The following is a 20,572-nucleotide window of genomic DNA, read 5'->3' on the forward strand; positions in this document are numbered from 1 at the left end:
AACTATTGTATTTGAGGAAATAGAGAAAGGAAATATTGCAGGGGAGCCAAACAATTTTTTGCCATTAAATAAAAAATAAATACAAAAAAATCAATACTTACTATATGCATGACAAAATAATTGTAATTTTGTGAGGAATGAGGTTCAGATGAATTCCTTGCACCCCTAGATCCAACCATGGTCCAACAATATACTTTAAGGGGTCGTTTGATTGAGAACAAGTTATCCTGAGATAAGATATTCCACTATATATATATATGAGATAACTTGTTCTAAGGTAAAAATTGGTGGGGTAAATAATCCAACAATTACAAAATACTTCCAACTAAACGCAGAATAAAACAATCCTACATTTTATCCTGATATTATTATACTTTATACCTCCTAAGAGAATATACTAGAGTTTCACATATAGAATTTTAAAAATGTAGGATATGATTTTTTCAAGTAACTTGACAAAAAATGTTAAGTTGTTCGGACTCTATAAAAAGTATTATCAAAATACACTATTTTTGAACGATCCAACATGCACCTAATAACATTTTCAAAGAGTCGAAGCAACGTAACAAAAAGTGGTAGCTTAGTGAACACTATTTCACAATAGAATAGTTGAGCTGAAATTCAACTCTTTTACTACTAGCTTTATTAAAGGAGAGGGAGAAAAAGGTTGTTTCAAAAACAATGATAACATCCACTTTGTTTGCAACAACTTTGATTGGCAGATGGAATGCTACAGCATAACACTGATTACAAATATATTAACATTATATACAAGTTTTGATCTAAGAAAAATTGTGCCTTAGTATTCTTGTTGTTAATGGGGCTACACAAGAGTTATGAAGATCTCAAAACACAATTACCAGGAGGCACTGAACTTCATAACTCTGGTCATGAAGATCTAATTAAGGAAGTTGCTCTTCTGGAGCTGGAAATTATGTATTTGGAGAAGTATCTTCTATCAATGTATCGAAAAACATTTGCTAAGCAGTGCTTACAATCACTGGATGACACAACAAAAACAAAAGAAATGAAGAAGCACAACAACATCATCACCGAGGAAAATAAAATAACTAATACGAGTCCTTGTATGCCACCAGTAGAAGGATTGGGAGATCCAAGTCTAGTTGACACTTCAATTCTGAGATGCCACTCATCACTCTCTCACACTGCTGTTGCTGCTTCTTTCAAGCCTTCACCTCTAGTTGGAGTTCTTGCTGATGCTCTAGATTCATATCATTCTTTGCCTTTATCCATGCTCGAGGTAAGTAATGCACTCTGTTTTCGACAATCCTCTCTTCATAAGCTAGCTTTTGGGGTAGAGTTAGATCCAGGTGACATATCTATTTGTGATGCAACTAACAATGCCAAATTGGATGATGTAATTGCAACCAGCATGGTCAGGTATCAACTTCAAATTGGACAGCGGGGGATCATTTTGTTAATGGCACTTCAAATCATTTTCATCATGCCCCAAATCAACTGTCTGAAGAAATGATTAAGTGTATTTCAGCCATATATTTTCAGATTGCTGATCCCCCTTTGTTCAGCTATGATTACCCATTCTCTCCAATTTCATTATCATCATCATCAGTTCAGCAAGGTCAGAATGATATGGGGATTTTACAATGTGAAGAAAGTTCATCTAATTCAACACTGAGTAACCCTTTTCACATAAAAGAGCCAAGAGAATTTAATGGATCTTTTGTCACAATGACTGAAGTACAAGGGCTCTGTCGAGATAAACAGAGCTTAGATGGTGTGGATCGCATGTTACAACATTTTAGGTAAGCTACTAAGTACTACCCAAATTGTAGTCTGCATTTTCCTCTTCTCAAATAAAGAATTGGTACTAAAAACATGTTATGTCTGTAAAGCTATTTTTTTTTTTTTACATATACTGTGATATTTTCGGTACATCTACATGTCTAATGCTAATGATAATTGCTTGTAGAAACTGGATCTCCGTAATTTGAACATATGTAACGTATGGTGTTTCAGTAAGCTTGCTGAGTTTTGTAAGTGCTGAAAGGTATTCAACTTGTCAATACAGGTATCTTGTCTCGAAGTTGAAGGAAGTTGATCCTAGAAAAATGAGGCATGACGAGAAGCTAGCTTTCTGGATTAATGTCCACAATGCACTAGTGATGCATGTAATAACATATCTGTAGCTACAAGTTCTATGAAGATCTTTTACTGCATATCAAAGTTACTAACGAGCATTTATATATTTCAGGCGTTCTTGGTTTATGGGATTCCACGAAGTACTCTCAAAAGAGTATCTCAACTTCTCAAGGTCATAACATCCCGATATATGTGAAAAAGTTTTTTGTTACTGAGGTGGTGATTATAACTTGGAAAATTATATGTTTCAGGCTGCTTATAACATTGGAGGAAATACAGTAAGTGTGGAGATGATTCAGAGTTCTATACTAGGATGTCGATTGCCCCGTCCTGGTCAGGTAAATCACATTCTTGTTTTTGTACTTGGATTCAGTCCCCTGATTACCTCTGCTTCATGCATAATAGACTGTTCATTTGTTAGCTGACTCGTAAAGGAGTTTTAACTGTTCTAGTCACTGTGTATGTTCTCAGTGAGGCTTATTGAACTTAATTTTGCATGTAGTGGATTCAATCATTGTTCTTCCCAAAACAAAAATTTAAGGCTGGAGATGCAAGAAAAGGATATGCAATAGAGCATCCAGACCCTCGTCTACGTTTTGCTCTATGCTCAGGAAGCCATTCTGATGCCCTGGTACGCGCAGATTGGTTGAGCTAGCTATCTTTCAGTGATTTGAACATAAGCATTGATATCATTAAGAATCTTGTTACATATAAGAGAAGAAATTATCTTTCTACATTGATACTTGTCTCGTTTTGTTTGGCTTCTCATTCAATGAAATATGTCCAGCTACGGTTGTACACGCCTAAGAGAGTGTTCCAGGAGCTTGAAGTGGCTAAAGAAGAGTACCTTCAAACAAACACAAGTGTACACAAGGAACAAAAACTACTTCTCCCCAAGAATGTGGAATCTTATGTGAAGGAGGTTGATTTGTGCCCTTCTGGCTTGAAGGAAATGATACAGCTCGCGTTGCCTGAACATTTTACAAGAAAATATCAGGGGAAGTTATGGAAGAAAATTGAGTGGATTCCTCACAACTTCACTTTCCGTTACCTAATTTCACATGAATTGCTTGAGTCTGTCGTATCCTTCTGATCAAACTCAGTACTGTCGATGGATTTGAATGAAAGACGAATGAATTTAGAAGACAAAGTTGATCAAAAGTATATAGTTTTTCAGCTACCTAAGCTGAAACAGGTTACGTTTGAGAGCAGACGCGCAACAAGGTACAGTTTAGCAGATGTTTTTGAGCTGCTAATCTGAGAAGTGAAAAATAGCTTTAGCTAAGCCAGAGCAGTATCCACAAGTGTGACATATACTTTGTGTCAACTTTCAATATACATTAAAACTGCATGTACCTGTACTGGATGTACTATAAATACACGCTTATCCAATACGTATCTGCACATAGTCAATCGAGTTCATGTAATATAATGTGTGATTCAACTGTCTATTTCTCATTGTAATGAATGAGTTTTGTGATATGCCAGATTAAAAACTGAAATGTTTCTGTTTGTTTTTCTCCTCCTTTCTGCACTTTGTCTTAGCACATGAAAAGAGCAAACACATGTATATGATCAACTAGAGCTGCAATGGGATTTCTAGTTAGGTGTGATAATTTTAATTTTACTTTTTAGTTGGCTATGAAGACTAAGTTGAATACAGCATGACTTTAGTATATTTTTAGTTGTCATGACTTTGATGTTACAGTTTTGAAATATATTTTCTCCTCTTTTCTATTTATAGCGTTAAAATCATGATGATCCGATTTTTGAGTAATTCTTATTCAATAAAATAATTAGGTCGAGTATAATATGAAGTCGTATTGTTCTGTCATAATATACATATATAACTATATGCTATATATAATCTATGAATATTCTCCAATTGGAAGCTATGAATTGTTTTACTTAATCTAGTCAGGAAGTGACAAATAATTTTGAGAATCATGTTTACTACGCTAAGTTTACTAAGAATAGCAATAAATGTAACATTAGCCAGCGATGTGTTTGATGTAATTCAAATAAGATTAAGATAAAGATTCAGGGTCATAGTAATATATATAACAATCCGGTTGAGTTATCAAATCATACATTTCAATATTTTCCTGTCGTTATTAGTTTATTGAGCGTTTTGCGAACAACCCTAATACTACTCAACTATTACTAAGTCTAAAACTAAATTTGTGATTTAATCGAAATGCCTGTTATTTAAATTCATATAAGGATATGCCTTTTGTCTCAAAGTAGTTTTATTTTTTGATGGTCTAGAGTTTATTTGACTTATTTTTTGGAGTTAAATTAAATTAGATTAGATTTATTTAGTAGTTTTTAAATTAAAATTAAGATATTTAAAAATTACACAAAAAAGTATATAAGATGTAATATTTTTCATATCAATATCGTAAAAAAATATATATTTTAAAAATAATAGTCAAAATTTATATAGTTTAACTTTTTTTTAAAAATATCACAAGTAATTTAGGATAGAATAAGTGAATTGCACAAATTACGAACAAATTTACAAGTAATTTCCTTTTTAATAAAATAAAAATAGATTTAATGAAGTGTAGACAAGTCAAATTGTCTTAATCAAGAGAAAGAGAGAGCAAGAAGAAAATTACATGCAGTATACGAAGCTTCTTTCAACTTTCAAAGACGTGTGCTAATGTTGTTTGAGTTTTAATTTTCTTGGTCACCAAGGCCTTACAACTTTTCTTGGTCGTTAAGTCTTTTAATTTTAAAATTCACTTTCTTCTCATCAGCTATCGTAGTTTAATGAAACGGAGTCAGAATTTTAAATTTATAAATTTAAAATTTATCATCCAATTTATAGCTCGTTTGAATTACTAATTTACAATTAAACATTTCCTCGTATTTAATAAAATTTTAATTAAATATAAAAATTACTAAATTTATCCAGACTCGTACCTAATATTATAGTTCTGCTTATGATAGTATATACTCTCTATGTCCTAATTTATATGACACTTTTCGTTTTTCGAGAATCAAATACTATAAGTCACAATAATTTATAATTCAAAATGTTTAAAAGATCTATGAAAAACTTACGGTCAAAGATAGACTTGTTTGAATTTTGAAATTCGAAAAGTGTCACATAAAATGGGACGGAGGGAGGGAGTATATACTATCTATATAAGTACTAATATTATTAGATATAAACACCACATAGAATTGTGTGCTAGTGAGCGTAAGATAAGGCTTTCAATATGGAGATACCATACAATTTTAAACTAGCAATATTTTCATTTGCAATTATTTTTGTATTAAGATGGGCATGGAGAATCTTGAATTATGTGTGGTTGAAACCAAAATATTTGGAGAAACAACTAAGACAAGAGGGTTTCAAAGGGAATTCTTATAAGTTTTTGTTTGGGGATATGAAAGAGATGAGCAAGATGGGTGAAGAAGCTTTGTCCAAGCCTGTTAATTTCTCCCATGACATGATTTGGCCTAGAGTCAACCCATTCATACACAAAATCATCACAAACTATGGTATGATTTCACAATTCTAATTTATTTTTCTTTAAAGTAACTAGCTCTGCTTAGTATACACCCGCTGCGGATAGGTTTTTTCCATATTTAGTTATAGAAAAGTTAAATTATGAATTTAATTTATATATACGGTTAGTATTAAGATTTTTTAAGCCATCAAATCACTTTATAATCTGCCTTAGTTTTAAGATTATAAATTTTACATTTTAGAAATGTTTACTAGTAGATCTTTTTTTTTTGTTTAAACTACTTAACTAGACATAAATCCCTAGCATATATATTAATCTTACCTTTAATTTTAAACAACTACATATATTACCACTTTTAATATTTTATACAATATATTTTAAAAAATACAGTCAGATATTTAAATCTCTTAAAAATATAATTAATTAATTATTTTTACATTTAAACACCTAAATTAATAGTCAATTGACAATTTGAATTTTTTTTTCTCGCTCCAGCCATGTCCCTCTGTCAATCACCTTACCCAACCTAACTCTCATGACCCCACCCCATGCCCTCCACTAGCTCCACCATCTCTTTTCCTTCATCCTCTCAAATCACATTTTCATTTTTAACTATTAAAATTAAATCTTGGTAATCAGCATTATACGTAGAGGTTTGCTATTATTGTTATATTATTATCATGTATTTGGTATAGAGTTCTTCCTTTTCGCGTATCTAAGATATTAAGCCTCTATTAATTCAATATTGTAAACATGTATCTCGAATATTCAAACCAATGGATACATGTATCTAGTGAGTAATGATGCATGTAACCAAAGGGCAAAATCCGCATAGAAAGTAATATGGTGATATTGGTCATTGTTGAAAAAACTCACAAAGAAAAAAAACAAATTGATGCCAAGAAGATGAAGTTTACCATTAGAGAATTAGTTTGGTTTTATGATTTCGTTATTTTAGGAAGATTTGTTAAAGTTGATACACTTAGGAATCTCTAGATATGTTAGAGTTGTTAATTAAACCTCAATTACTCCTCAAATCGGTTACACACATTTAATTCAAAATTAATAGAACATGTATCTCGAATATTCAAACCGCCAGATACTGTATCTGGCGAGTAATGATACATGTATCCAAAGGACAACCGTCGGATACTGTTTCTGAGGAGTAATGATACATGTATCCGAAGAACAACCGTCGGATACATGTATCTGGCAAGTAATGATACATGTATACAAATGACGAAATATGGTATAAGAAGTAATATTTGAAACTATCGAAAACTCTCCTAATAACTAGGACCTAAACTAGTGGAATTTATATAGTTTGCTTCTTTTTTTTCATAACTTGATGGTATAAAATTATTTATATTTTAATGACATAGATAACTTAAAACTCTCGAATTATCCAATATTAATATCATTAAATACTTTTTATCTGTAATAAGATTGTGTCTCATATCCACACCATATGTTAGTGTTTTTATCACAAGATCAAAATCATTTACCAAATTTTGAACCTGCCTAAGCTAGGAACAAACTTACTCAATTATTATTATATATTAATTTAAAATTATTATAAAAATTTATAATCAAATTTTGAACCTGCTAAAGCTAAGCATGGTAGTGGATTTAGGTATCTCATAAAAATGTGAAAATAATTGGAAAAATTGCATAATTAGATACACTTCATTGTCATATATACTATTATTATCTATATTTTTGAAATACTACGTATCTTACCACTAATCAAGAGTTTCCTATCATATATTGAACAAAATACACTTAAATACATGTAATTTTGCTACCAGATACATAAAAATAGAGAGAGAGGCAAGCGAAATTCGTATTTATCACATATACATGGGAGAGTAGAAAGCGAGATGGGAGAGAGGCGAGGAAAATTTGTAATGTATCCCAGATCATGCGAATCCATTTGAATACAATATATCTTGTATCTATTTGGACTTGTCTAAAAATACCAAAATTAAATAAGATACGTAATAAAACAAATTAAAATATATCTAAGTAATTAACTTCTAAACTAATAAAATTTAGGTAAGTTCCCAAAATAATTTGAGTTGAATTTGTAGGTAAGAATAGTTTTGTGTGGTTTGGGCCAAAACCAGCAGTGGTCATCATGGATCCTGAAGTGATAAAGGAGGTGATGATGAAGAATTATGTATTTCAGAAGCCAGGTGGCAATCCACTCACTAAATTATTAGCAACTGGAATTGCAGACTATGAGGCTGATAAATGGGCTGTACATAGAAGGCTTCTCAATCCTGCTTTTCACCTTGACAAGTTGAAGGTTTTACTACTATCAAACTTACTCATATAAGTGTTCTAATTTATTTGATATAAAAAAGTTTTTTTTTTAAAAAAAAGATTTTTAAAATTTGTAATTTAAAACAAGGAAAAAAGATGTAATATATTCTTCAACTTTGTCATTTAAAGTTGATATATCACTCGTTACAAAAGTAGCTCACATATTTCCCTATTATTATACAAATGACTCACATATATCCCAACCATTACAATAGTGACGCACATATACCCCTATCGTTACACAAATGACACATATATACACTTACTGTTACAAAAATGACTCACATATACCCTTAACATTACAAAAGTGACTCACATATACCCTTTAATCTATCGAAAGTGAAAAATTAATTTAAATTTTAAAAAAATTATGTTGGAGTATATATGATCATTTTTTACACATAATTCTTTTTCTTAAATTCTTTGGTTATCATTATTTGAGTTGCTCATTCTTATTTTATTTATTTATTTCATTTTTAGTGTAAAAATATGAGGAGAAAAATATGAATGAAAAAAGAGAAAAACATAAGAAAAAATAAAAAATTAATTATATTCTGGATATATTGTAATTTATGTTTTGTATATATAAAAATAATTGGGTGCATATATGATAAATTTTACAATAAAGTTAGTGAAAAATAAATTTGACCGTCAAAATAATGAATCCAAATTAACCGATGAATCAAAAAGTCGATAAAAAATACGTGTGAGAAGTATCAAATACACCCCTACGTGATTTTTTTAAATAATTTTAAAAAAAAATTGATTTATTCACTTCCATTAAAGGGAAAGGGTATATATGAGCCAATTGTGTAACAATAGGGGTATATAAGAGCCACTTTTATAACGAGGGTATATCAGTTCTAGATAACAAAGTTTAGGGGCATATCAGACCCTTTTCTCTTAAAACAATTTCATTGACCCTTTGCGTGGCTATAAATCATACCATTTAGGACAAAAGAGAAATTTTAGTTAAATTATTTACAATTGTAGAAATATGACATTTTTTTGGGACGAAATAAAAAAAATTGTCATATAAATTAAGACGGGATAGTACTATTTAGTACTCCATTATCTATTTAATTTTAATTTGTTTGTTATTGTTTGACTCAACACAAAGACGGAGGCAAAACATCGTAAGCTATAAATTTAATAGAACATAATAATTTTGACTCAAATTATATATTTGCTTTAAGAAATCTATTTTATATATATATATATATATATATTAAATTTAGGTCTCAATTATTAGCATTTGAAGTTGTTTTTAAGTTTCGAACTCATAAAATTCAAATCTCACATCCACCTCTAACTCAACACAAAATTTCAAAAAGAAATAAAGATTTTTAGAATCTTAAACATGTCATAACATTTGTATACCTATAAACTTTTAAAATTTATAATGTTAAATTTGCCATAATATTTGTGAGCCTTCGAAAATTTTTCACTAAAAGACATAAATATGTGTTCTTTTTATTGAGTCTGACTAATAAAAAAAAAAGAATATCAAAGAAAACGGGAGAATATTGAATTTTTTCCTATAGACACTAATATTATAAAAACAAAATAATCTATACTATCAATGTATCTATACACTTTAACATGCTGTAGCATATTATGTTTGCCTTATTTATAAGGTTATTAATCCAGTTTTAATCCTGAACAATTATTTTTTAGGCGATTTGATAGTTTAAATTTTTATATGGACAATATATAATAAAAGTTATATTCCTATTATTCAGAGTTTAAGTTGTATATATCATCAATATAAGATTTGATCAAATCATTTTATCTGTTCAAGTGGATAATCTATTTTATTTTTAAGATTATAAATCCCCGTCTTATTTTGTGATCTTACAATATAGTAATATTTTTTGTTGTAATATATATAAACTTAAGTTTGAATTCTTATTATAAAATATGCAGCATATGCTACCTGCATTTAAATTGACTGCTAGTGAGATGTTGGGCAAATGGGAGAAAATAGTGTCTAGAGATGGATCAGAGATAGATGTGTTGTCATATCTACAAACTTTGACAAGTGATGCAATTTCAAGAACTGCTTTTGGCAGTAGCTATGAAGAAGGAATAAAGATTTTTGAACTTCAAAAAGAACAAATTCAACTAATTTTACAAGTGTCACGCACAGTATATATTCCAGGATGGAGGTAAAATTATTATTTATTTCTTTATGTATTTTTATAATAAATATGCATGTTAGATAATCTTCTAGTACTAGTCTTATGATTTTCCAAAGTGATTTATGAATCTTGAAAGTAATTTGAGATTCATTCTCAATATCATATTTAACAAATACATGAACTAATTATTTATTAACTTTATTTGATGATGTTTTAAGTTTAAAGTTTTGGTCTCTATTAATAGGGGTTGGTTTGGAAAATCTTTAATTACTTTTAATTGAAAATATTTAAAGTCTAAATTAAAGATACATCAATCAAAATGAAACCTAGATTCAAGAAAAGAAGAGTTCTTGAATAACACATTGTGTAGATGCGATCATAACAACACCAATGCATTAGAATTTATCAAAACTCTGAAATTAAGTGTGCTTGGGTTACAATAGAACTAGAATATATAGTAGCTCTTCTGAAAGTTCTCGTGTTGCACCCCTCGTATAAAAAGAGTTACAACATTGAATAGCTTAGTTGAATTATCATTTTTCTAACCAAAAAACCACTAGAATACTTTTCTTGTTTGCAACTTTGTACTGATTAAATTTCATGAAATTGTAGATTTTTGCCAACTAAAAGGAACAAAAGAATGAAGCAAATCTTCAATGAAGTAAGAACACTGATATTTGAAATTATCAATAAAAGAATGAGGATGATTGAAGCTGGAGAATCACATGATGATTTATTGGGTATATTATTATCATCCAATTTAAAAGAAATTCAACAACATGGGAATAAGAAATTTAGTATGAGCATTGATGAGGTGATTGAAGAGTGTAAATTGTTCTATTTTGCTGGCCAAGAGACTACTTCAACTTTACTTGTATGGACAATGATTTTACTAAGCCAACATCCTAATTGGCAAGATAGAGCTAGAGAAGAAGTTTTACAAGTGTTTGGGAGTAATGAAGTTGACTATGACAAGTTGAATCAACTAAAAGTAGTAAGTATTACCAACATACTCAATTATTTTGAACTTTTTGTTATTATGGTAGTGTTTGGATCAGTTTACACGTACTTTACTAGATTTTCTTTATCTCCTACTGACATCTGAATTCTGATCTCTCATAATTTTCATTTACTTCACTGATGATTAAACCATACCTTTGGGTTAATTTTAGGGAAAAGGGTCAAAAATACCCCTGAACTATTGGAAATAGATCAAATATACCCTCCGTTTGATTTTGGGGTCAAAAATACCCTTACCGTTAGTGTATTGGCTCACTTTTACCCCTCAAAACTAACAAATGCCATGTCACCTAAAAAATCACATAAAACAATATTTTTTTGCTGACTTGGAAATTCAAATGGACAAAAAAATCCTTCCATTGCCGTTCTCCTAACCGAAGAAACTGAAAAGTGATTAAAGTTTGTATATTTTTTAATAAAGAATTGTGAAATAAAAATTTCGTATCAAAATGCTGTGTTAATTTCGCAGTAATTTTGTCATTTTAGGACTTTTATTGAGCCAAGGGTGTATTACACCCACCCCACTTGTGGATTGTTGCTGCCATGTTGGGAGTTTTGTCCATTTGAATTTCCAAGTCAGCAAAAAAAATATGATTTTATGTGATTTTTTAAGTGACATGGCATCTGTTAGTTTTGAGGGGTAAAAGTGAGCCAATACACCAACGGTAAGGGTATTTTTGACCCCAAAATCAAACGGAGGGTATATGTGATCCATTTTCAATAGTTCAGGGGTATTTTTGACCCTTTTCCGTTAATTTTATGAATCATCTATCAACTTTCATTTTATTTCACTAAAGTCAGTAAAGTACTCTTTGTAATGAAAGAGTAGCTAACTTTACTTAAGTACCACAAAAATTCAGTAAACTAATTTTTATAACAAAAATATCACTCAATTTCGCCTAAGTATCATAGAAAGCTAATTGAAAACAAAAAAGAAATAATATGAGGACATAGTATTTTTCCTATGATACTTCAAATTGAGTGACTTTTTTGTTATAAAAAATTTATTAATCACTTTCCGTAATACTTAGGAAAAGTGCGTGACTTTTTCATTACAACAAATATACTTGGTGCAATAAAATAGAAATTGAGTGATCGTCCGTGAAATATACCTTTAATGCTTCAATTAATCAAATTCTGAATTTCATTTTTTATCTTCTTAAATAAATATGTTTTGATGACCATAATATTAACTTGTGATTTATTTATTCTTTATAGGTGACTATGATCTTAAACGAGGTCTTAAGATTGTATCCAGCAGGATACATGATGACTAGAATGGTACAAACAAAAACAAACTTAGGAAATTTGTGTTTACCAGGTGGTGTGCAACTTTTGTTACCAACAATATTGTTGCAACATGACACTGAAATATGGGGAGATGATGCAATGGAATTCAATCCAGAGAGATTTAGTGATGGAATATTGAAGGCAACAAAAGGACAGCTTGTGTTCTTTCCATTTGGTTGGGGTCCTAGAATATGCATTGGGCAAAATTTTGCTATGTTAGAGGCAAAAATGGCAATGGCTATGATACTTAAACACTATGCATTTGAACTCTCTTCATCTTATTCTCATGCTCCTCATCCATTAATGCTTCAACCTCAATATGGTGCTCCTTTAATTTTGTACAAGTTATAGACATGGTTATCATGTTTTATCTTTTGAGTTATGTTATGTTTATATAAGTAAATGTTGTTTTTCAATTATGGTTCATGTAACTAGGAGTTTAAGGATTGGCATAGTGTAGCTATTTATAAGTGAGCTATATTATTTTGTAAGAGTGGAGTACTTTTTAATATATAAATATATCGGTATACTAATGTTAATGATTTTCTTCTCCATTAATTTTAATAAAAGAAGAGAAAAGGGTCAAAATTATCTCTCAATTTTCGTTTAATAGCTAGCTTGAACCTTCATCTATCCGGTCATCCACCCGTACCCCTCAATTGGTTGAAAAATCTCAAATCAACCTCCAAATAATGTCCTTGCCTCCCCCACCCCATTACAATCAGGGGAGGATCTAGGGGGTGAAAGAGGTTCACTCGAACCCCCTCGATAAAAGATTACACTGTACATATATAGTAAATATTTTGTCTTTATGTATATATATAAATTCTGAACCCTTGACAAGAAATAAAGTGTAGTGCAATGGTAACTGCCTTCAAATTGACCGCTTTGTTCAGGGTTTGAGCGTCATTGTGATCATTTTGTTTTTAGCTTCTTTTTTTTTTCCATTTAATTTCGGGAACAACCACTAGCCTAGCTCAATCTTTCACTATTAATTACTCTTTTCGTCCACCTTTAATTGTCATGTTGTGCTTTTTAAAAGTCAATTTAATTAATTTTCAAAGTTAAATTATATTACATTAATTTAATATTTTAAATAAAAAAATTAGATATTCAAAAAATAGAGTTTGGACGGAAGCTAATATATTCATCAGTAACACATTTAAAAGGATCAAAATTACTCTAACAATATATTTAGGGGAACTACTCTTTACTTACCCCTAACATATCGGACCGTTTTGTTGTTTTCTTTTTATCACCAAACTTTTCCCGAAGCCACTGATCGAATATTTTGGAACAGAAGATGTTCGACAAAATGCCTGAACGGAACTGCAAATAGGCCTATCAATGGCAATGCTTTCATCTCTTACAAGACGCACTGTTCTCTCAATCCCATTAACAAAACACCCATTATCCACATTTTCTGCTTCTACTTCTTCTCCACCACAATCGGAAGATGAAACTTTAGTCTCAGCTGCCACAACAATCCTCAAACACCATCGCTCAAAATCACGATGGTCCGAGATTCTTTCTCTAGCTCCTCCAACTTCCGGTTTCACTCCTTCCCAAGTCTCTAAAATCATTCTTCAACTCCGCAACACACCTCATCTCGCTCTCCGTTTCTTCAATTTCACAGTCCACCGCTCCATATGCTGCCACTCTGTTTCTTCCTATGCCACCATCATTCACATCCTCTCCCGTTCTCGCCTCAAATCCCAAGCCCTAGAGTTAATCAAATGCGCTATTCGTAAATTTCCTGACATCCATAAACCTGATTCATCAAACCCACCTCGGATTTTCGAAATCTTGGTTAAAACTTACAGAAGTTGTGATTCGGCTCCTTTTGTGTTTGATTTGTTGATAAAAGCTTATTTGGATTCTAAGAAAATTGATGTTTCTGTTCAACTTGTGAGAACTTTGGCTTCCAAGAATATTTTCCCACATATTGTTGTATGTAATTCTTTGATTGAGTTGATTGCGAAAAGTCGAGGTCCTTTTGCTGCTTATGATATGTATGTGGAAATCTTTAGGTGTGAGAAGGGGGAAGGGAGTGGTAGGGAGGTAAAGGGTGTGATGGCGAATGCTTATACGTTTAACGTTCTTATGGTTGCTTTTCATAGAGAAGGAGTAGTGGAGAAGATTGAGGAGGTTTGGAAGGAAATGATGGCAAAGAATTGTACTCCGAATGTGTATAGTTATAGCATTTTAATGGCTGCGTATTGTGAAGATGGAAGGGTGGAAAATGCCATGAAAGTTTGGAAGGAGATGGGTGACGAGGATGTGAAGCATGATATTGTAGCTTATAATACCATAATTGAGGGGTTTTGCAAAGTCGGAAAGGTTGAGAGAGCTGAGGAGGTTTTCAGGGAGATGGTCTTCAATGGGGTAGAATGTACTTGTGTTACTCTTGAGCATCTCATAAATGGACATTGTATGAGCGGGAATATTGATGCAGCTCTAGTTTTGTATAAGGATATGTGTCGAAAGGGCTTCAAGCCAGAGAGTTCAACAATAGATGTAGTGGCTAAGGTGCTCTGTGACAAAAGTGGAGTTTTTGATGCCTTGGAATTCGTGAGAGCTGTAATAAAGAAACACGATATTGTACCACGGAAGACAACGTATGAACTTCTTATACAGAGCTTGTGTAAGGAGGGGTGGATGGAAGAAGCTCTGAAACTTCAGGTAGAGATGGTGGGGAAAGGATATGCACCAAATTTTGAAATATATAGTGCTTTCATTGATGGGTACATCAAGCAAGGGGATGAAGAAAAGGCTGAAACTTTGAGGAATGAAATGCTTAGGAATAAGATACCATGTAAAGACAGCTAGAAGTTTGTATGCCATGCAGAGTTTTGACCAAATTTTAAATCGTGACTTTTGGCTATGAGGTTAAGAAAAGACAAGGCGACTTTGCCAAAGTGCAAGTCTGTCAGTAAATCAAAACAAGGTACTCTCTGGAGGGCGCCTTCATGATTTAGAGGAAATGAGCACTACATTCTTGCTGAAACACTGTAGGGGATCTTATGATGATTTTTGCTACCCTTCTGAGGATGGTACTTCTCTAAGGACATAGATAAAAGGTTTATGAATCTGAGCACTGCCTAACTTCTTGAGGAGGTCCCCCTACAGGTCAGGCTCTTAAGACAATTCATCTTAGACTCTTTCCTGCAGTATTCCAGCAAAATTGTTCTTTTATCACTTTCCTCGAATTACAGATTAAAGTTACATCCTACGATGTGCTTTAGGTTTCACCACTTCAATTAAACTGAGGCTTTATTACCTATTGTCCTCTTCCAATTTGTGGAAAAGCTTAGAAAGTAACCTGCTTTTCTCAGGACCGGTTAGATACTTTGATACCATCATATAAGTTAGATAGCCTAATATGTGTAATCTGATATCTATACTTATTTCATGGAAGTATCAATGCTACAAATCAGTTAGATGAACTGTCCTAATGTGAAAAATGAGTTTGAAATACTTCACCTTTGATGATTAAGGGTAGAGAAGTATATCTAAGTACACCACTATTCTCTGTAAGAGGAACTAAAAGTTCGTTTGTCTTTTATGGGGATGACCAGTACCATGAGAAGATTGACACTCTAAGTGCAAAGCTTCGCGAGCAAAACTTATGTAAGCTTCAAAATTATCTCATGATTTTTTAGGGTGATTTTCGCTTTTGAAAATGTCAAGTTCAGTATGTCTCAATAACAAATCGTTTTACTGCTCCTTACAATAAATTCCCCTCCAATAACTTTTGCGCTATTTATTCACAATGTAGATGGTTTTTTTGAAAATTTTCAGCTGTTTCCTGAAGCTATACTATGGATATTGGAGAACATTTGATGCTGCTCGACCGAAAAGTAACCAAGAACGTGATGAACCCATGGATAATGCATTATAAGAAGGCCAATCCAGCATATATCCATGAGTAGATCGAGGGTGATGACCAAAGTACCAAATCAAACGGCTGAATGTTATCAAGAAGCTTCCGGGCAGCTAAAATGAGATTGCGTGAAATGCAACACATCACTCATACGATAAGTCTCATAGTACGAAACTCTTAACTAATTCATACATTATGTAATCTTTCTGTCATTACCCTCAATCTACTCATGAACATTGGCTTTACATAAATAAATTGCTTTATCAGTGATGCTTACTTTGATATATATTACCATTGCTACTGCTGAATGTAATTAGTGAACGAGCATGTTAAGAACTAAACTAGAGATTACCTTTTCTATGCGACATACATATCTATAGCTGAGTTTCCCAGTGTTGATTGTTAGGGGAGCTGTTTAGAAGTGCATTGGGTTTCAGAGAAAAAACATAACCACAGACGAATTAGTGGCTATGTTTGTATTGGTATCAGTATAGATAGAACAACATTTAATAGCAACTTCTTAATTTCTCCTCCCTCATTTATGGGATCATCTATCCATTCAATAACATGAGAACAAGGTTCACTGACAGAGATGAATAAGCCATCAAATTATTAGGTGTCGAAAGAAGTGAGATACTGAAAGAAACTTTCCACAACAAATTTATCTCACATAATTAGGGTGACAAATTTCAGAATCATAGGGGCAAACGAGAATGAAATATAGAGACAGAAATGAATTAGAGCAAAGGGTCAACAGATGCATAGACAACACTGGCTCCTTCCTTCCAAACATTCCTTCCTCTAGAGAAACTGCACAAGGAAAAGACAGATGAATGGTAGTATTAGAAACGTGTATATAAAGAAAGACAAACCTAATCACCTACTAAATAGAACCACAAAATCCAGTGTCCTGAACAGGCAATAGAGACAATACCAACTTCTCTTTGCATTTTCTAATAAAGAGCATAAGATTACTTTCACATTCTAGTAGATAACAAGCTCATAAAACCTATGGTCTATGCCTCAATCCTAAGTCCTAACATAATATTACCGTATGGAAAACTTCCAAGAATGAAGGACATTAATAACACTAGAAGGAAGCGCCCAAGCATGGGTCAACAGCAAAGCCGCCAAAGTAGTACAATAGAAGATGTGTAGTAGGCGCACATCGTGAGTTTGAATCTAGTCGTGGAATCGAATCTAGTATTTCAGTACAAAATAGTACAGTTGTTGGCTTTTATTCATTGAGTTTTAAGGCTAGCCACATCTAATTTCAACAACACCATACCTATTGTAATCCAATAAGTGAAGTCTGAGGAGGGTAGGATCTACTCAGACCTTACTCAAAAGAAAAGTTTTTGAAGCAGGAGCCAAAAAATATGGTAACAAAGAGCAAGATACAAAACAAATGAAGCAACAGATAAGTACTAAACACTAAAGAATGGGAGAATATGCGACTGCTAAATAATATTCCCTCTGTCCCAATTTATATGGCACTTTTCGGATTTCGAGATTCAAACAAGACTATCTTTGACCGTAAATTTTTTATATATGTTTTAATTATTTTGAATTGCCAATTATTGTGACTTATAGTACTTTTTACGTAGTTTACACATAAATTTCATTTAAATTTTTTTGAAGATTTCATGCGCAAATTTTTGGTCAAAAACGAAAAGTGCCACATAAATTGGGATAGAGGAAGTACTAGTACTGAGAAGAAAAAAGTAGGAGGGGTTCACCCCCTACTCTCCCACATAAAGTGGGACAATACTCGATTTCCTACTATCACTCAACTCTAATCCTCCACCACTATACCTGCCTGTCTAGGGTCAGATCCTCGGTAAGTTAAACTTGTGTCACTTGTCTAATCACTCCCCCCCTCCCCCCCAATTCATTTTTAAGCCTACCTCTACCTCTCCGAACTCCGGCCAAAACCAATCTTGCACACCTCCTTATTGGCGCCTCCACACACCTCCTTTTCACATGACAGAACTATCTCAGCTTTGCTTCCGTCATCTTGTCCTCCACGAGGGCCACTCTCACCTTACCTCATATAACTTCGTTCTTAATGATATCTGTCCTAGTATGCCCACACATCTATTTGAGCACCCTCATTTTCGCAACTTTTATCTTCTGAACGTGTGCATTCTTGATTGGCCAAGACTTTGCTCCATAGAAGTACAACCAATGTTAGTCTAATCTGACCACCACTATGTAGAACTTACTTTAAGCCTCGACAACACATACTTATCACTTAGTACCCAAAAGGGAGCTTCCATTTCACCTACCCCGCTCCAGTCCAATCCGATGTGCTCAATACAACAAGCACAAATCCTATGTCCCTTACCATATTACAACTAAACACAGAGGTCATCGTAAACACATAAACATAAGCAATTAAAAAGATTATCAAGTTGACCCAATAAGAAAACAAGTTTGTAATTGTTCTATTGCAAGATCAAGGCACACTCGCAAATGTATCTAATTTCCGAATTCAGACATGATTATTTTTAAAGCACATCATAGAATTGCAATGGAAATTAATTTATTAGCTTTCAGACTATTAATTTGCTTAAACGAAAAAAATTACCCGATTAGGAATCTAGAGCTCGAGCACAGGTTCTTCTTTCTGATCAGAAAAATAGTGAAGGATATAAGGGGTGATCCGAATTACGGCAACCCAAACTCCAAAGAGGGCCACATGAGTTCCCAGCTGCTTCAGAGCATCGGCCTTTTCAGGTTTACCCAACTTTGGAGGCATCGTTTCGTCTTTGCAGTTTTCTCTTCTCACAGCTTAAACCCTAGCCTAGCCTTGATTATTTCACCATTAATCAAACTTGTTTTCAAATATATGGACTACTAGGCCGGGTTTGGCATAAATCCTGCCCGTTTAGTTTACAATATCTTCCAAAATGTCGAAAATGATATTCAGTTAGGGGTGTCAAAATGAGCCCAAATATAAGTAATCCGCCCAGAATTTTATGGGCTGGACTCGAGATAATTTAATTAGGTTTAATCTCAACCCATTCAAGCCTTAACCATTTTTAAAGAACCTTCAATTGAGCCCAATTTAATATGCAATTTCAACCCGTTTTAAGACTCTTTATTTCCATTGATGTAATGTATGATCCTATATTGACTGTATGAATTACTATCTATTTTATATCGTCCTTGAACCTATGTTTTTAAATATCGTCCAGTGCACTGGATTCTGTTTTTTAAGATGAATTGCTAGCTTCCGATCAAGGAATTGGCTGCTCCAGCATCTGAATACTTGTAGATAGATGCAGATTTGCTATTATACATGCACATTTCTTGTCATGTTGTTATTAGAAATGTGCTACTTTGTTATAATTTCATATCCTTTTTGCCATCTTCTTTCCCTTTTTTCGAACTTTCCTTTTTAGGAGAGCCTGTAAGGTTATCAAATTATTTTAAGATATCAAGAAAACATTTGACATTGTCACTAAATATGCTAAGAATAAAACAATGAAAAGAAGTAGATTAACCATTTTACTTTTCATGATATCCTGAAGAGATTACCTGTTGTCGAGGGAAGTGATTTATCTGTATGAAGTCACTGTTGAATTGATGCGACAATGTATTTTTCTATACAAATATCTTATCATCCAAGCAAAGTCTTTTGGGAATGCTGCTAAATTGCTCACCCAACATGAATCAACTAGCTAGTAGTCTTTTAGACGCCGTATAAAACTTGAACTGGATTTATGAGGGCATGGAAGGGATCGGTTTGGTACACAAGTCAATGCTCTTGCATCCATATAATTCTTTCATGATTTTTAGGGTGATTTTCGCTTTTGAAAATGTCAAGTTCAGTATGTCTCAATAACAAATTGTTTTACTGCTCCTTACAATAAATTCCCCTACAATAACTTTGTGCTAATTATTCACAATGGAGATGGTTTTTTGAAAATTTTCAGCTGTTTCCTGAAGCTATACTATGGATATTGGAGAACATTTGATGCTGCTCGACAGAAATGTAACCAAGAATGTGATGAACCCATGTAGAATCCATGATAACAAGGCCAATCCAGCATATATCCATGAGTAGGTCGAGGGTGATGACCCAAGTACCAAATCAAACGCCTGAAATTATCAAGAAGCTTCCTGGCAGCCAAAATGAGATCGCGTGAAATGCAACTCATCACTCATACGATGAGTCTCATAGTACGTAACTCTTAACTAATTCAGACATTATGTAATTATTCTGTCATCACCCTGGACCTACTCATGAACATTGGCTTTACATAAATAAATTGCTTTATCAGTGATGCTTACTTTGATATATA

At 32.7% G+C, this 20,572-nt stretch overlaps 3 protein-coding genes across 4 annotated transcripts; all 3 read left to right on the forward strand.

Annotated features, from left to right (window-relative positions):
- Positions 1–651: 651 nt before the first annotated feature.
- LOC102594567 (uncharacterized) lies at positions 652–3,633 on the forward strand. The gene is made up of 7 exons (XM_006349559.2): positions 652–1,261; positions 1,393–1,784; positions 2,051–2,150; positions 2,234–2,293; positions 2,373–2,459; positions 2,624–2,752; positions 2,909–3,633. Exons 1-7 carry the CDS (start codon positions 818–820, stop codon positions 3,212–3,214), a joined length of 1,518 nt encoding a protein of 505 aa, XP_006349621.1. The 5' UTR covers positions 652–817; the 3' UTR covers positions 3,215–3,633.
- Positions 3,634–5,311: 1,678 nt separating this feature from the next.
- Positions 5,312–12,937, forward strand: LOC102594889 (cytochrome P450 CYP72A219-like). The gene is made up of 5 exons (XM_006349560.2): positions 5,312–5,634; positions 7,694–7,911; positions 9,855–10,096; positions 10,682–11,063; positions 12,308–12,937. Exons 1-5 carry the CDS (start codon positions 5,349–5,351, stop codon positions 12,728–12,730), a joined length of 1,551 nt encoding a protein of 516 aa, XP_006349622.1. The 5' UTR covers positions 5,312–5,348; the 3' UTR covers positions 12,731–12,937.
- A 641-nt stretch (positions 12,938–13,578) lies between these two features.
- LOC102595226 (pentatricopeptide repeat-containing protein At2g15980) lies at positions 13,579–20,570 on the forward strand. Of its 2 annotated transcripts, XM_006349562.2 has the most exons (4): positions 13,579–15,508; positions 15,958–16,009; positions 16,181–16,428; positions 20,204–20,570. In XM_006349562.2, the coding sequence occupies exon 1, from the start codon at positions 13,727–13,729 to the stop codon at positions 15,206–15,208; it is 1,482 nt and encodes a 493-aa protein (XP_006349624.1). In that variant the 5' UTR covers positions 13,579–13,726; the 3' UTR covers positions 15,209–15,508; positions 15,958–16,009; positions 16,181–16,428; positions 20,204–20,570. The 2 variants fall into 2 exon arrangements, with proteins under 2 accessions (XP_006349624.1, XP_006349623.1); XM_006349561.2 differs by lacking the exon at positions 15,958–16,009.
- The last annotated feature ends 2 nt before the right edge of the window (positions 20,571–20,572 follow it).

The sequence above is a fragment of the Solanum tuberosum genome, unplaced genomic scaffold (assembly GCF_000226075.1).
Source record: "Solanum tuberosum cultivar DM 1-3 516 R44 unplaced genomic scaffold, SolTub_3.0 scf00112, whole genome shotgun sequence".
Taxonomy (NCBI): Eukaryota; Viridiplantae; Streptophyta; class Magnoliopsida; order Solanales; family Solanaceae; genus Solanum; species Solanum tuberosum.

What these genes read in the sequence shown, in the direction of transcription:
- LOC102594567 (XM_006349559.2), top strand. Translation starts at nt 818, where the DNA reads ATGGGGCTACACAAGAGTTATGAAGATCTCAAAACACAATTACCAGGA. An exon ending in CGCATGTTACAACATTTTAG is followed by an intron (nt 1,785 to 2,050) that starts GTAAGCTACTAA and finishes TTGTCAATACAG; the next exon opens with GTATCTTGTCTCGAAGTTGA. An exon ending in GAGTATCTCAACTTCTCAAG is followed by an intron (nt 2,294 to 2,372) that starts GTCATAACATCC and finishes TATATGTTTCAG; the next exon opens with GCTGCTTATAACATTGGAGG.
- LOC102594889 (XM_006349560.2), top strand. Translation starts at nt 5,349, where the DNA reads ATGGAGATACCATACAATTTTAAACTAGCAATATTTTCATTTGCAATT. An exon ending in CAAAATCATCACAAACTATG is followed by an intron (nt 5,635 to 7,693) that starts GTATGATTTCAC and finishes TTGAATTTGTAG; the next exon opens with GTAAGAATAGTTTTGTGTGG. An exon ending in AGTTGAATCAACTAAAAGTA is followed by an intron (nt 11,064 to 12,307) that starts GTAAGTATTACC and finishes TATTCTTTATAG; the next exon opens with GTGACTATGATCTTAAACGA.
- LOC102595226 (XM_006349562.2), top strand. Translation starts at nt 13,727, where the DNA reads ATGGCAATGCTTTCATCTCTTACAAGACGCACTGTTCTCTCAATCCCA.